Source organism: Pinus tabuliformis, chromosome 4_2 (genome assembly GCF_031772625.1).
Source record: "Pinus tabuliformis cultivar Carrire ecotype Pingquan chromosome 4_2, CPIR1, whole genome shotgun sequence".
Taxonomy (NCBI): domain Eukaryota; kingdom Viridiplantae; phylum Streptophyta; class Pinopsida; order Pinales; family Pinaceae; genus Pinus; species Pinus tabuliformis.
In genome coordinates, this window is record NC_142304.1 from 936,410,244 (window position 1) to 936,427,231 (window position 16,988).

At 30.3% G+C, this 16,988-nt stretch overlaps 1 protein-coding gene across 2 annotated transcripts in view; it reads right to left on the bottom strand.

The window, feature by feature from the left end:
* Positions 1-16,988, bottom strand: part of LOC149172763 (metal tolerance protein 5-like) — a 311,496-nt gene that overhangs the window by 247,013 nt on the left and 47,495 nt on the right. The window contains exons 2-3 of one of the 2 annotated variants that reach the window (XM_089424430.1): positions 6,238-6,441; positions 3,794-3,958 (exon numbers count right to left, since the gene is read on the bottom strand). In XM_089424430.1, coding sequence (XP_089280556.1) covers positions 3,794-3,958; positions 6,238-6,441 — 369 coding nt within the window. Of the gene's footprint in view, positions 1-3,793; positions 3,959-6,237; positions 6,547-16,988 lie in introns of those variants that run through there. The other variant, XM_089424431.1, reaches the window with a different exon arrangement.

Sequence of the window (16,988 nt, forward strand, 5' to 3'; positions counted from 1 at the left end):
CCAATATTTTTCTGATGCAGAATATTTCGAGGCAATAGAATTGCAACACATTGATCTGCAATCCCTTGTAGGGGAATGGAGAAACAAAGACCCAAAAACCATTCCCGAGGATCAATTTCAAATCATCACAAGAGCATACATCCAAAATCAAGATCTAATTCTTTGTAAAGCTCACGAACTAGGTAATACCCCTAAACAAAACTCTTATTTTTCCTCTCATGGAATAAAAAAGTTGCTCCTATAGATCAATTGAGTATTCCAAAGGAACCAAAGAAAAAAAGGAAGAAAAGAAATAGTCAATTACTACACTACCTAGGCAATCACTTGGTTAATATCGGTAAAGTGTCACCAATGGATTCCATCTTTCAACCCTCCTCTCAACATCATCATTGAAAGTCATCTCGTGGAACACTAGGGTTCTTAATTGGAAATCAAAGAAAAGACTCCTAAAAAACAAAATCCACCAAGAACACCTTGACATCATGATGATTTAGGAAATGAAATGCTCTTCTGAGTCTTTGAACAAAATTTTAAAGAATGTCTGGAGAAATTGCAATGATATAGCCCAGGATGCCCAAGGAGCACCAAGGTGTATTGTTATTGCATGGAACCTTTCTTCAGTTACTCTTTAGGATTCCTTTTGTCTTCCCAGAATCCTAATTGCTAATTTTCATCCCAGTGGTTTAGCTAGTTCGAGTTTCATAACCAATGTTAATGGCCCTAGCATTCTTGCTGAGAAAAAAATATTCCTTCAAAACCTCCAATGAGCCTCAAAGCTTATAGGGGGGAACTTTTCAACTATAGGTGGGGAATTTGACATGATAAAAATATCAATGAAAAGAAAGGTGGGATTTGTAGACTCAATGAAGAAAGCCCCCTCTTTGAGGATTTTATCAATAACTCCAAACTTATAGATCTTAGCACACGCAACGACTTATACGACCAAAACAATACATGAGGAGACACATCCCAAATAGCTTCAAGACTAAATAGATTCCTCATAGTAGAGTATCTCTATATTTCAGGCACTAATTTTGAGGCCTCTATTCTCCCGTGCCATGGTTCAAATCACTAGCCCATAGAACTCTCCATGGATTGGATTGGTAGTCCCTGGAACAAGCCCTTCAAATTTGTGGCTCTTTGGTTATGACATCTTGATTTTTTCTCTAATGTAGAAAAATGGTGGAAAGAAGCAGATCATTTTCCTAGGACCCTTATGTATCGCTTATAGCAGTGGTTAAAATATCTCAAAATGAAATTCAAGAACTAGAATATTGAATATTTTGATAACATCCACAAAGACAAACTAAAGCTAGAATAAGAGATGCGCGTCATCCAATAAGCAATAATATCAAATAACAGATTTGAGGAATTAGAACATTAAGAAGCAATCACACACCTCCAGCTAGAGGAACGATTGAAGCAAGAGGAAATCCTCTAGAGACAAAAATATTGAGTACAATGACTTAATAAGGGAGAAAAAACCACTAAAATATTCCATAGATACATGATCAACTAGAAGCAAAGCAATAGAATATCAAGCATCAAAACAACCAACCACCAAAAAGTGGAAAGCCATGATGCGATATCCCATGAACTCACGAATCATTTCCAAGCCACACTCATGGAAATGGTTTTAGATATAAGGCCGACTATCAACAAAATGAATGAGCACATTCCCAAACTTGTAACAAGGGAACACAATGATATCTTTTTGAAGGAAATCACCATGCAAGAAATGGAAACAACTATTATGGAAATGCCTAAATGCAAGTCCCTAGGTCTCGACGGCTTTACCACCTATTTCTACATGGCTTGCTAGAAAATCTTGGATATGATGTTTGGCAAGTAGTATAAGACTCTTGACGCTCCTCTATCTTAATAGCCCTTGATGCTACCATTATATCTCTTATTCCTAAAACATTATGCGTTGATTCTCCTTCATTTTCAAGCCTATTGTAGTTATCACAACCTAATTAAAACCCATTGTCCCCTCACTTATCTCTCTTGAGAAAATTAATTATGTGGAAGGAAGACAAATTATGGACATCATAATACTAGCCCATGAGCACGTTCACTTGTTTAATTCCAATAAGTCCATTGGTATGCTCTTCAAACTTGATATGTCCAAAGCATTTAACAAATTGAGTTGACAATTTACTTTTAACATGCTCACTACTTTTGGTTTGCAAAAAAAATGGATTCATTAGGTCCTTGCCAGGGATCAACCAACATCTCCTTTTCCTTAGAGGGAAGAACCCAATGAGGGCAAAGACCCAATGAGAACAAAGAATCATACAATTATTTTACTCCGAAAATCATAAAAAAAAATTGTAAATTATATAAAATTCCTAAAAATATAAATATTTTTATAAAAATAATCACCAAACATTTTATAATTAATATTTCAAGAATTAATAAATTCACTAAAAATTTTAAGATAACTCTAACTTCTTATAATTTTATAATTAATATTTTAAAAATTAATAAATTCACTAAAATTTTTAAGATAACTCTAACTTCTTATAATTTTATTATCTTTCAAGATCATGGATAATCACCTAACACATCACCCGTAAAACCCAAAGAAAACAAAAACAATTCCATATATTTCAAAGGATCTTTGTCCATATACCTCTAATTTATAATTTATATTTCTAATTCAGTAGTTTGTTTGTTTTTTTTTTTTTTTTAATAATTCTTATTCAACAAAATTTTCAGCAAAATTCACTGGAACCGAGTCATTCCTTTTAACCTTGCAAATTCGTTACCAAAATTCACTGGAACCGAGTCATTGACTTGTGCATTAAAGACTCCATAGTCTTTTCCCCTTTTAAGTTTTTAGCATGTAATCGATTCACTATTACTTCATTAATAATGACACACCAAATCCATTGAAGTCTGTCTCACATGCAGCTGATGATGCTTGAAGCCATATTCAAATTCATTTAAATCTGAGTCTCAAAATGCAGCTCAGCTCCAGAGGTTGCAAATTTAAAACACCAACACATCAAATATTGGAATTCAAAACATGCAACCAGACAAGGGTTCAGATGGAGATATAGTGACTGAAACCACCCAAATCTGTTCTTACAGAGCGACATAACTCCTTTATTAACATCAGTCCTTTCATTTTGCATGGCTTTTTGCAGTGATTTCATGGCAGTGGCGTTTTTTCTCTATTTGATCTTGCACAAAGTTTCAGCCCGGGATCCTGTGGTCTGAATGATTATTGTTATCAAGCTCTGCTACAGGCGAAAATTGGTGATATATTACTTTCTTTACTACGTTTTAATAGAAAGTGTTGTTTATGTTTGAAAAAAAACTCAACTCCTTTATTTACTACAATGACACAACATCCATTCATAATTCAGAAAGCTTGTTGGTGCGCAAATTATCAAATAAGAATTCAACATAATTTAACAAAAAGATTTTAGGAAATTCTGCTTAAATTCCAATCTATATTTTCATTCTAAGAAAAAGAAGTCTTGTAGGTGGGTCTCAAATTTTCATTCTAAGAAAAAGAAGTCTTTGTAGGTGGGTCTCAAAAGTACCTTGATAGGAAAACAGACCAATGAAATGGAGTATTTTATTTTTTTGGCAGGCAAATGTGCAGTAAAATGGCATGGGTCCAAACGTATGAATTCTACTAAAAATGGGCATCATTCTACTCTGTAACAAATCTTAAAAGATAGCAGGGCTTAAAAAATTCATGAAATGGGTCTACCTATAGATGAATTTTATTAATATAACAAGATACAGTGACAGGAATTCAGAGATTGAAAGTACAGACCTGACACAATCAAGCAGCGCTTAGGCGTTTCCTTCCTTTCGGGCCTAGGAAACCGATTGAAATTCAAGCGCCATGCATTCTCCTCGCTGGGCATAGCCTTCTCGACTCCATGTTCTAGCAGAGGGGATGGCTGATTGCTGGGCTCAGCCTCCTCTATTCCTGTTTCTGGCAGAGCCAATGGCAGAGATTCAGCCATTGTTAGACAACAGAGAATATGATAATGTGTGGAAAAGCAAAATAGATATTGTAGGATGTCACTGAGCTTAAGAATATATCAGAAAACGAAAGAGACTCATGAAAAAAATTTGTTGATGAAGGATATTTACAGATATTGTTAGCACAATATATAGCAAATTTAATTGGATTGAGAAATAGTAAACTTGGTATATTTGAAATTTTATGAGAATATGCCCACCCCTCTTCCGAGAAAATATATATATATATATATATATATATATATATATATATATATCTGCCAAAAAAGCCTATCTACATAATAAAGAGTATATTGTAAAATAAAAGCATGCACTGATGAGACAAAAAGTGTGGGAATGAAGGCCATTATAACGTTCATCTTTAGTTGTGGAGGTATATATGCGTGATCGTTTCTGGTCACTTCTTTTCCTGTACCTGTCATCCCCTTTTCCACTTTACTCTCTTTTCTGCATATTAAAGCCCTGAAAGCCAGATCATGGGAGATATAGATTCCGATTCAAATTATATATATATATATATATATATATATATATAACCCCAACTTTTAACAGTGTACCCCCTCCTGAAGACACATAATGATGATATGCAGTCCAATTAAATCACATTGATAATTAAATATTATATTCTGATTCAAACCCTAACTTACAGTGTGCTTTTTCCGGAAGCCACATGATAATGATATGCGGTCATTTTAAATCCCACTGATAATTAATATTTTGAACCGATGAGGTCGGATTTATGTTTTTATTGAGCTTAGTTCCAAGAGATATGAATTCCACTTTAGTATTTTGATCTACAATAAAGTCAGATGATGCTTATCGCTATCTCATTCACTTTATTCTCAGAGAAAGGTAAAGTCCTGAGTTTATTCGACACAAACAGCAATGTACTGTGCTGTATGGTTATAGTTTGAATTGTATTTCATAAGAATTTTGTGAATATTTTGGAATTGGAGAGATAACAAGGATATTTTTTTCAATAGTAATTAATTTTTTTTTGGAGAATCCAAAATTTCGAAAATGGGCTGGGCTGCCATTATCTCACTAAATATAATTATTTTAGATGTCCTATAAATGCTAATAATTGGTCAAGATTTGAACTCACACAGTTGAAGAAACAAATTCTTCCCCAAAATACCTAGTTAAAATCTTTGAACAGATAAAAGTAAATCTTGTCTATTAAACTCTGAAATATTTCTAATATTTAGAATCAATTTAAATTTTTTTTTTTTTAATATTAATTATATTACATTAAATTAAAGTTTTTATAAGAAAAATATACATGCATAAGAATTTTAGTGGAGGATTATTCTGTTTTTATTCTTTTCCATAGTGAAGCCAAGTGAGTCTCAAAACTGAAACAGACCAATAAACTATATAAATGGAGTTGTTTTTATTTTTTTCCATAAACTCTAGCAATGGAGTTGTTTTTATTCTTTTCCACAGTAAAGCTAAGTGAGTCTCAAAACTGCCTTGAAAGGAAAACAGACCAATAAACTATATCAATGGAGTTGTTTTTATTCTTTCCATAGTGTAGCCAAGTACCAAGTGAGTCTCAAAACAGCCTTAGAGGAAAACAGACAAATAAACTATATCACTGGAGTCTTTTTAGCGGGCATTATTATTTTCAATTGTGAACCAAATAACAGCTGAGTTTCAAAATTTGTTTAAATTTTTTTGGTTTATCAAAGCCAAAACAAACAATTTTTTTTGTTTATCAAAGCCAAAAATTGTCTGGACAACAGATTTTTTTTTTTAATTTTGTAAAAAAAAATTATAATTGAATTATTTTTGATAGTAAAAATAAATTCAACACCATCAAAAACTTTTTAATCACCTAAAATCCTGATGTTTAACAACTGAAAAAATTAAAAATTTTCTCTAAATTTTAACATAATCTTACGGGAATTTCTTTATTTTCGGAACTAATAGATAGGCTCTTTAGACTAAGCTGTCTCCAAAACAAAAATACACAGACAAAAAAAAAAGGAAATTGATATATCAAAGGAGACTTTTTGGGGGGCGAGAAAATGTGCAGTAAAATGGCAGGGGTCCAAATGTATGAATTCTTATCATTATGCGTATCATTCTATTATGTAACAAATGTTAAAAGATAGTCTGGCTTAAAAAATTCATGAATTGGGTCTGGCCATTGATGAATTCTGCCGATATAACAAGATCCTAACAAGATCCAGTGACAAGAAGAATTCAGAGGTTGAAAGTACACACCGGCTACATTTAAGCAGTGCTTAGGCCATTCATTCCTTTCAGGTCTCTGAATCTGATTGAAATTCAAGCGCCATTCAGTCTCCTTCTTGGGCTCGGCCTTCTCGATTCCATGTTCTGGCAGAGGGGATGGCTGACGCCACGCATTCCTTTCGCTGGCCTCAGCCTCCTCTATTCCTTGTTCCGGCAGAGGGGATATTCCTTGTTCTGGCAGATGGGATAACAGAGAGTCAGCCATTGTTAGATGACAAAGAGAATAGATTAATATGCAAAGAAGCAGAATAGATATTGCAGGATCTCACTGAGTTAGAGAATGAAAATTTATAAAGGGACAGAACTTTCCATATTTTTAATGGAGTAGGTGCGAGTAAGCAATGGCTTTATGAAAAGGCCACTAAAGTTTTTTCTATGTGGATGAGTAATTAACAATGGATGCAGGTTTGCACTGGAGCAGGAGAAAATGATACGGTCCTTGTCACTAGCATAAAGATAAACTTCTCTTATTGTAAGTTCTCTGATTGTCTTTAAGGGTCTTAAGCTCTCAGAGAGCTTTTTATATATATTTTAAGTGAAGTTTTAATCCTAAATTTTAGTAAATTAAATTATAATATAAAGATATTTTAATTAAAACGAGATTCATTAACTATCGACATTATAAAGTAAACAAATATTTTAAAATTAGACCACTTGATATTTTAATTAAAATGAGATTCATTAACTATCGACATTATAAAGTAAATAAATATTTTAAAATTAGACAGCTGTTGATTACCCTGAATTTGCCTGAAAATTAAACAACTCCTAAATATCCTGACATTGGAAGATGTGTAAGTAAGAGTTTAGAGTGTAGCCGAAAAGTGTATAAAGAAATGTAAGTGCTTTTGAATGCAACCGATGGAGAGATCGGATTTGCCCTAAAATTAAATGACTCCCCACATCTTTTAAAAAGATGTGTACGAAAATGTGAGAACTTTTTAAATTAAGTAAAATAATTTAATAATAGTATCCCCACATCTTTTAAAAGATGTGTACGAAAATGTGAGAAAGTTTTATATTAAGTAGAATAAATTAATAATAGTACGGCTTATTTTATAATTTAGTCTAGTTTTTTTAAAATTTAGTAAAAATTTATTGAAATAATAAGTTTGATAGGTAATCTCTATATAATTTAAGTGTTTTAGGAATTTTTAGGGTGTTAAATTTATATGGTCAAAAAATTAATTTAAATAATATAAATTAAGATTTCACCTCAAAATTTTCAACAATTCTAACATCAGAAAATTCAAAAAATCACATTAAAAACAACTCCGGTAAATAAAATAATATATTCAATTTCTAATATTACAATATTGTAAATTATAAATTAGATGTAAAGCACAAATTATGAAATAAAATTTGGCTTACAATATTGTAAATTATAAATTAGATGTAAAGCACAAATTATGAAATAAAATTTGGCTTTGCTGCTTCTTGTGTGTTTATTAGAGGTTTCTATAAGATAAATGTACCATTTAAAATTTGCTCTAAATTTCTTGTTGCTCGGGAATTTCATGTAAAATAAATGCCAGAAAAGAAAATATTCCAAGAATTGGGGATTTCTGTTGAGTGCCTTGTCAACTATCCAACCAGTAATGTATATGTGGAAAAATCGTGGTATTGACGGTTTCGGTTGAGTGCCTTATCAGCTTTTTCTATCCAGTCGAGTGTCGAGGAATTTAAATAAAAAAATATAGATGAAATACCAAATGTGCTTCAAATTTCTACTCTAAATTATTTCAAATTTCGACTCAAAATGCTGGCAGAAGCATATATTTTTGGAAAAAGGGAAAATCTCTTTTTTTTTAATTGTGATTAGTTTGTATTGAATTTTAATTGATTTGCAAAATTTTAAAAATTATCTGTAAAGTTTAATAAAATATTTGTAAAATTAAATATTAAAGTTTTTTGGAAATTAAAATTTAATTTTTGATTTTTATTATTTAAATTTTTATTTTTTTAAGGTGGAAATAACTAAATTTACTTTTCTTTGTCTTATATCGTTATTACATTTATGAATTTGTTCATTTAATACAACTATAGTGAAACCAATAATTATTATTTAGAAAATCCCATAAGCTAAAGATGGAATAAAATGTGGACAAACACATTTCAATAAGCTCTTAACTTTTGTAACAAACAATGATGCTGGGGTTAATGTTTCATCCAAAATTTTCTATGCCCCTATCTCTATTTTGGTCCAAGGTTATCTAGCCCATTAATTGCTTCTCTTTGTACTATTCAAATGTGTTTCATTATTAGATTTATGAATTTGTTCAAACATTCAATAATTGTTATCTATTACTTTTTGCTTGTTATCTATTACTTTTTGCTTAAGAGGCGGGTACTAAGCAGTTACGCTGCATATTACACTTGTTTAAGATTGTTATCCTTATAAAGTATATTATGAATATTACAAAGGAAAGAGATGCATCTCACTTTAAATAATAGGATTTTTGTAAAATATATATATGAAAATGTATTTACATCTAAAAAGAAAGAACGAGTTACTTCCAGTGTTTAGAATAACACTTTTGATCAATTAGCAGTCTAACCAGAGTTGTTGTTTTGTTGTTGTTGTTTTCTTTTAAATCATGGAAATTCTAACAAGATTTTGATAAATTCGGTAGGGATTTTTGTAAATCCAGGTTATAGCTCTCAAACATTAAGGTTTTGGGTAGGTTTTTGATGGTGCTAAATCTATTTTCACCATCAAAAACATGATTCAAAAACTGCTACTGCAAAATTTCTTAAAAATATTTACCTTGATTCTGGCCACTTTTAACCATCCTAACAATTCCTCTACTTTAATAAACACTTCCCAAACTAGTAATTTTTGGTCACTCCTTTTCCTCTATTTTTTTTTTCACTTTATTCTTTTTTTTTCCTCTCGACTAAAGCCAAATAATGCCAAATAATGATGGATACAGATTCGGACTCAAATAATGTTAGATATACATTCGGATTCAGACCCAACTTTTAACAGTTGCTGATTCGCTGAAGACAAACAATGATGATATACATTCATTCATTTTAAAATTCCATTGATACCTAATATTTTGAATGGATGAGGTCTGTTTCATGTTACAAGGATCAGCTATTCCACTTTTAGTATTTTGTTGTATGCTGATGTCTGTCAGACAGTCTTGATAGGAATCTCATTCAGAGTCATTTTGATAATTTATGAGTGTATATAATCAAGAGTTATAAGTTTTAACTTTTATGATAAGAGTTTTTGTTTTGTTGGATGTTAGTTGTGTGTGGACTGGGTGAGTGTTTTTAGGGTTTGTCAATGTAATTTTTGGTTATCAAATTGAGTTGGGTGGAGTTGTTGGTTGTGTTTTAGTTCATTGGATGTGTATTTCTAATATTTCTGTGTAGATTTAATATTTTATTAATTTATTTGTTAATGAATTGATTAAATAAAACATGAATTTCACAATATCTAAGGAAAACAGATTTGTTGAATCTTTTAAATTAACACATGGATATTTTATTTTTCTCTTTTGTTTTTATAATTATATGGAGTGTTTTGTTTTTTATAATTACATTGAATCATCTATATTGATAAAAACAATGTTCTTATTTGGTATCGAAAATTTGGCATTTGTTTATTAAGATTTATTCTATTTTTAGTAATCATTTTTATTTTCAGTTTTGTTGGTTTGTTTGTTTGTTTGTTTTTTTTTTTTAATTTGTGATTCTTTCCTTATTAATTTTTATTTTCTTAATTTTATGAAATATGTCATTTCATTTATATTATTTTTTAATTATACATAATTATCTACATATTAAATATAAATAATTTTATTTATATAATAATTAATTATATATAATTAAATAGATTTGAATAATTTTAAAATATAAATAATTAAAAATTGATTATATAAATTGATTTTAGAAAATAATTTTATTCTTATTATTATTTACTAAGAAGTTTGATTCTTTATAATAATTAAAATTATTATTACTAATAAAATATTCTTTTAAATTTATTTGAAGAGTTTTTAAAACTATATATTTTAATATTAAAATGATTATCTTTTTAATTAGTTTTATGATTTTTTTAAATTATATGTTTTTAATGGGAAGGAAATCCCATGTAATAAAAAAAAAAACATAATATTTAATTGGCTTGGAAAGAATGTTCCAAAACCCTAGTCATAGTGGATGTGTCTTGTTGTCACAACCCTCAAGATGAGGCAAAGGAGAGATAGGAGAGATTTATGAAGCTAGAAGAACAAGTAATTGATATATCTCTTAAGGTGGCCCTTCTCATGGCAATTTTAATGAACAAGTTTGGAATTTTTGGGGAAGTTGGTGACTCTAACTCAAAAGTTGGATCATATTAGAAATTGGAAGATAATGGAGACCTAAAAAGGGAGCCAAAAAATGAGAAAATTAGAAACCAAAGTCCAATGTCATCACTTCTTCATAATATTTATTTAAAATGGAAGCGATAGTGGACATCAAACCAAGGTCCAATGTCATCATTTCTTCATAATCTCTATTTAAAATGGAAGTGATAGCGGACATCAAACCCTACAAAGGTCACATTGGTGTTGTTAAGTAGAGTCATTAGTTGTAACAATTGTAAGTTTATTTCAATGTCCATAACATAAACGAAGAATGAAATTTTTTATTTTATTTTTATTGAAGTTTGAGGAATATGCACTAACCTAATTGGAAAGCCACATGAAGACACTCAGGCTAGAGGGTGATCCATCAGTAAATAAGTGAGATACATTTAAAACCTTCCTCAAGTCCACGTTATAACCTATTTCGCATGTAGACGATTGATGGAACCATTGGCATCACTTCATGCAAAGACAAGGTTAGAGTACGTCCAAGAGTAGACCACCAAGTTCAAAAGAATGAATATTATGTTAAGTATATACCCAAGAATCTAGATGTACTCTTGAAGTATTTAGGGGTTCTACAAAATCATTTTTGGAAGAAAGTAATGCTCTTTAAACTTAGTATTACATGGCCACACCATAGATGAGTGTTGGAAGCTATATCTAGAGATGAATCCAAAGTTTCCTATAAGAAGGATTGCAAGAAGAAGAATCAAAGCAAAAGATAGTTTATATGTTGATGCAATGATTATCTAAACTACAGTGAAAAAAGAGGTTAACCTAGGCAACCTTCATCACAAAGAAGAGAAAGATATGATTAAACTCTTCCATATGAAGATCTAGGTTAAAAATACAAAAGTGGATGATCTACTCGATTTCAACTCATAGGCCAACCTAGTAGAAGAATATTTGGTTTTGGAATACATGATCATTCTAACCCATATCCATTGGGATGGGTAAATAAGAATGCAAATATCAAGGTCACCAAATAGTGTACAATCAACTTTTTTGCAAGTGCAAACTATATTGATGAAATGGAGGTAGATGTAGTAACATTCGATGTGTGTGGTGTAGTGCTTAGAAACCCCTACATGTATATAGGGTATGTAATCTTCATGAGGAGAGCAAACCAATACCACTTAATCAAGGATGCAAATTCTTTTATCATCGATGCACACAAAGGTAAATCGAAGGTCTCTTTGATAAGTGCTAACCAAACTAAGAAAATGATTAGTTCTATTAGAAAGTATGTATTCCTTTTCTTAATAGAGAATTAGCTAAAGAATGAATTCGTAAGATAAAGGTATATATGGACGGATGTACTAAAGAGTAGAAATATCAATTGAAGGAGTTGTTGCATGCACACATAGAAGTGTTCCAATATCCTAAAGGTATACCTCGTAAGAGAGAAGTGGATCATGAGATATAATTGTTTCCTAACTCTCCATGGTGAGATATAGGGATGCATAGATAACCTATCATAAAAATAGATGTAGTGAAGAAACAATTGCAATAGCTATTAGAGTAGGGAGTCATTCAACCAAGAACCTACCTTATGGGTCACCTACCACCATAACACCCAAGAAGGATGGGACTTAGTGAATGTGCATCAACTACAAAACTTTGAATAAGATATGTTATGATCAAATATCCACAATAATTTACGAGATCACCCTCAAGAATTGATGCACTCTAACCAAGATCAATGATTTTTTAGATTAGTTACAACATGGTAAGTAATTTACCAAGTTCAATCTCGAACCTGGAAACCACTAGGTACAAGTTGAAGAAGGTGACACCTAGAAGACCACCTTCAAGATAGGCAAGGTATATTTAGATGGCTAGTAATGCCATTTATTTTCTTGGAACAATTAAATTGTTTACAACCTTTTTTATCTCATTCTCTTTATCCGTCACTCTTTATTCCAATCATCCTCTATTGTTCCCTATTTTCCTTTGTTTCCCTGCCACATGCCCTTAATAAGTTTTGATTTCATTTGGTTTTTTATCCTCCCTTTCAAAATTTGTTTTTTTCTTTTTAAATGTTTATATTTCTCTTTATTTTATTTTTTTTATTGATTTCATTTATTTGTTAATTCCCCACCACTTCCCCACCTTTTTTTTTTTTTAATTTCTCTTAATAGTGGTTATGAATTTATCTTGATAGTAGTTATGAATAGTGTTTTTTTTATTTGTTTTTTAAATGTTTATATTTCTCTTTATTTTATTTTTTTATTAATTTCATTTATTTGATAATTCCACACCCCCTCCCCACATTATAAATTAATTATTTAATTAATATTAAACTCAAATTTAAAATCTTACTACATTGAAATCCAAACTTAAATATTTATTTTTAATTTTTCATTTTATTATAAATATATATTATATTTTTGTATATCAAAAACCACTCGCTAACTTAAATACTTTATAAAATTTAACCAAATACATTATTTTTCCAAATTTCTTTACTCAGAATCTTGCAAATTTCTTAACTCAGAATCTTACAGATTTCTTAACTCAGAATCTTGCAAATTGACACAAGATTACTTTTTCTATTTCTTATTTAAATCATTTAACAAATTCATTTGACATCCATGGTTTTCTAAACAACATTAATTGAATTGATCATTTAGATTTGTGAAAAAGATTGGTTTCCTATCTTGATTTGAATTATTTGAAACATACCTCTTCTTCACTTTAGAGAGGACCACTAAAAAAAATTGAATTATTTGAAACATACGTCTTCTTCGCTTTATAGAGGACCATTAAAAAAAAGCAAACTAGTGATATTGAATTTGATTTTGTAATCAACATCTCAAACTTTTAAAAAGAATATGACAAAGTTACAATTTAAGACGCATCTACTACTTTATGTAATGTTACCTATCGAGATACTTCGATTTTCCATCGTCTAGATTTGTTATTTTTCATTAAAATTGTAATTATTTACTTAAATTAAATTAAATTTATATTTATATATTTTACTATTTTATAATTTCATATTTATATTAATATGCGTATATATAAATTTCAACCACTTTATCCCAGATTGAAATTTGAACCACTTTTCTCGCTTGTCCAGAACATTTTCTTATTATCATCTTCGTTAGTGAAATAACTTGAACTTCTTATTATCTTATCGTTAGTCAATGAAATAACTTCTTGTAAAAAATGTAAGAGTTTTTGAATTATTTTTATCTATATATACAAGTATTATATTTATATAATTGTAATAATGATGGAAATAGATTAATATTGTTATTTAGAAAAATTTAATTTTTTTAAGTATAAAAAGAATTATTCTATTATACTATAGTTTATATGACAAAAAAAGTCAAGACAATAAATGTCCATGGCTACATATACTAGATTGAAAAACTCTAGAATAATAGAATTATAAAAATACCAAAATACCAAAATACCAAACACCTGAGAGGGTTTCAAATTGCTAAAACAAAGAGATAACACCTTAAACCTTTAAATGTCAAATAAAAGTTTCAAACATGGTTCGAAGGTTGAGGAAAATTCTTACCAAGTAGAATATTTAGAGTTGAACAAACATACTCCCAGTAATGTTGCTCATTCCTTAGACACAAGTACCCCTTGTCCCACCTTTCCCTAATAAAGGTTTCCAATTGCTAAAACAAAGAGATAACACCTTAAACCTTTAAATTTCAAACAAAAGTTCCAAAAGATGGTTCGAAGGTTGAGGAAACTTCTTACCAAGTAAATATTTAGAGTTGAATAGACATACTCCCAGTAATGTTGCTCATTCGTTAGACATAAGTCTCCCTTGTCCCACTTTTCCCTAATAAATCATACACCTTTCCCCTAATAAATCATACAATATGGTTCAAGAAGCTATTTTAGGAGTAATTTTATTCATGCATTGTTGGGTGCTAATAACTCACATAGGATGGTTCAAGAAGCTAATTTATGAGTAATTTCATTAATGCATGAAGAGGGGGTGGGTGGTTGTTTGGTCCCTTCTTGAAATAAAATTATGGTGGCACCTTCACTTATGTTAATGAGTTATGATGTAACATGTCTCCATGACTATAGACCTACAAGGATTAAGATATTACTTATGTTACATAACTCCATTTTTTCAAAGGACTCCCATTTTGAACAAAGTGGCTTCATTGGTTAAAGAGTTTGCGTGGTGGTTATTCTCTCTTAAAACTTGATAGAGTGAAACCTTTTGGAGTATGCAAATATCATTCTTGATTTGAGTTGTAACAAATGATATTTTTCTATCGAAAGGGATTAATTTTGAGATCAACAATTGGTGATTATAATTTAGTTACCAATGATGGTCAATATTTTCGCTTTAGCTTCATTTGCTATAAAAATACCCTAAAGAAAAACATATGCATCAACTTTGTTGTATGTGGACTTACCTAGACCTTAGGAAAATGTTTTTTCTAATTGTCCCTTAGTATCAAGGATAATCCCCTCCCCACTTGCCACCCCTTAAAACACATAACATAATGCAAAGAAAATTAAGGAAATTCTAAGTTTCAAAAGGAGATACCTTTAGACATCCATAAAGCCTTGATCTCATAAAGGCCGCAACGCTTCTCTTCGCACTAATGTCTTTTAATCTTCTCTCTTTGACATTGATCTATTTCTACATATTATTTAATATTGCAATTTGATCTAATCTATTTTGGTTTAATCTCAAAGTGTGAAAAAGAAAGTGATTTTTCCAATCCACTTACATGTTTTAACAAAATTATATAAACAACTTGAGTGGGTTTAATGATAAACTATTGTAGAAAAAATTGAATTTATTTGAAAATGCAAAACAAAATACTTTTTAATTTACTTTAATGTTTAAGATTAAAAACAAAATACTTCTAAATTTATTTTAATGTTTAAGGAAAATATTCTTTTTTCTAAATTGAATATTTTTCAAAAAATATATTTATTAATGTTTTTTTTTTTTAAATTCACAAATACCCATTCATAAGTTTTTATAGTTTAATACATAATAGGTTCTCTATTAATCATAATCTTAATCGGATTGTAGATTCTGAATCTTATTTCTTTTTTCCAATATATAATAGGTTCACTCTTTTTTTTTTGATGCAGGAGCATCATCTCTGAAAAACACCTTGTATTTTACCTAAGCTAGGGGGTTTCATGTTTTGAAGAAATATTAAAATTTCATGTAAATATTAATATTATTTTGAGTGATTAATTAATTATTTGTGAGAAATTGTAAATGTGAGAGAAATTAGTTTCTAGATTATTTAGAATTAATGAGGGAGCCTAAGTTGGAATTAGTTTCTAAGTTTTAGGGATGAGAATCTATCTTTTAGGGATGTTGAGAGATTTAGGGATTTGTTGAGATATTAAGGGGATTGAGCATTTAATTAGATCATTTTTTAAAATTGTATAAATAGGAAGGGGTTTGAGAGGAAAATACATTGAGATAGTTGGAGAGTGTGAGATTGAGAGGAGGCTTGAACAACAGGGCTGTAAGCCTTCAGCAAATTGTAAGGGCCACAACTGTTGAATATCTGGCCACGAAGAAAATTTGTAAGTATTTTTAATGTTAAGGTGAAAAGTGATTTCAGAAATTATATGGTTCGATTTATGGAGTGGTGTATATTTTTCTATAACCGGGTTTAAAACAGAGAATGCACGCTTTGTATAATTTGTTTGTGAAATCATTGTTTATGAGTTTAAGAACAATTGAATGAATCAACTTTGCAAGGGATTGGCAGTTCGGCTTGAATACTTGGCACGGATATTATTAAAACCCAAAATGTAAAACTATTGAATGTGGAATGCGTGGAATAGGTGCTGGATTGGTTGTTCCTAATTTGAATGAATCCACAGTTCAGTATGGATTAAAGCTTGTGTAGCGCGACCTTTTGGAATTCATTATCTAGCTTGAAGACTGGTGGTTATTTAATATAACTAATTTTGTGTGAAATCGAATTCTGAAGCTCATATTGAAATCGAATTCTGTGTGTGAAATCCGTTGATTAAACTGCTATGTAATAGAATTCGATATGATAGGATATGACATGGAAGGTCGATAATCATAGACTGAAGAAGTTGCAGGAAATATAGCAAAGCGTGGAACTGGAATGCAATTCCATTAAAATGGTCGAGTCCTGAATGAATCAAGAGAATAGAACATAAAGGAGCGTTCGATGAGAGAGTCTTCAAGATTGAAAATGGAGTAAGTTTAAAACCCAGATTGCAAACTGGATCGATCAGCCTGGAAGTGGATCGAATCAAATTCAATCCAAATTGGTATTGACTTTTGGAAGTCGATTTACAGAAAAGTATTGAAATTGAGAAAAGGCAGAATTGACAGCGTGGACAGAAGGTGGAAGACGC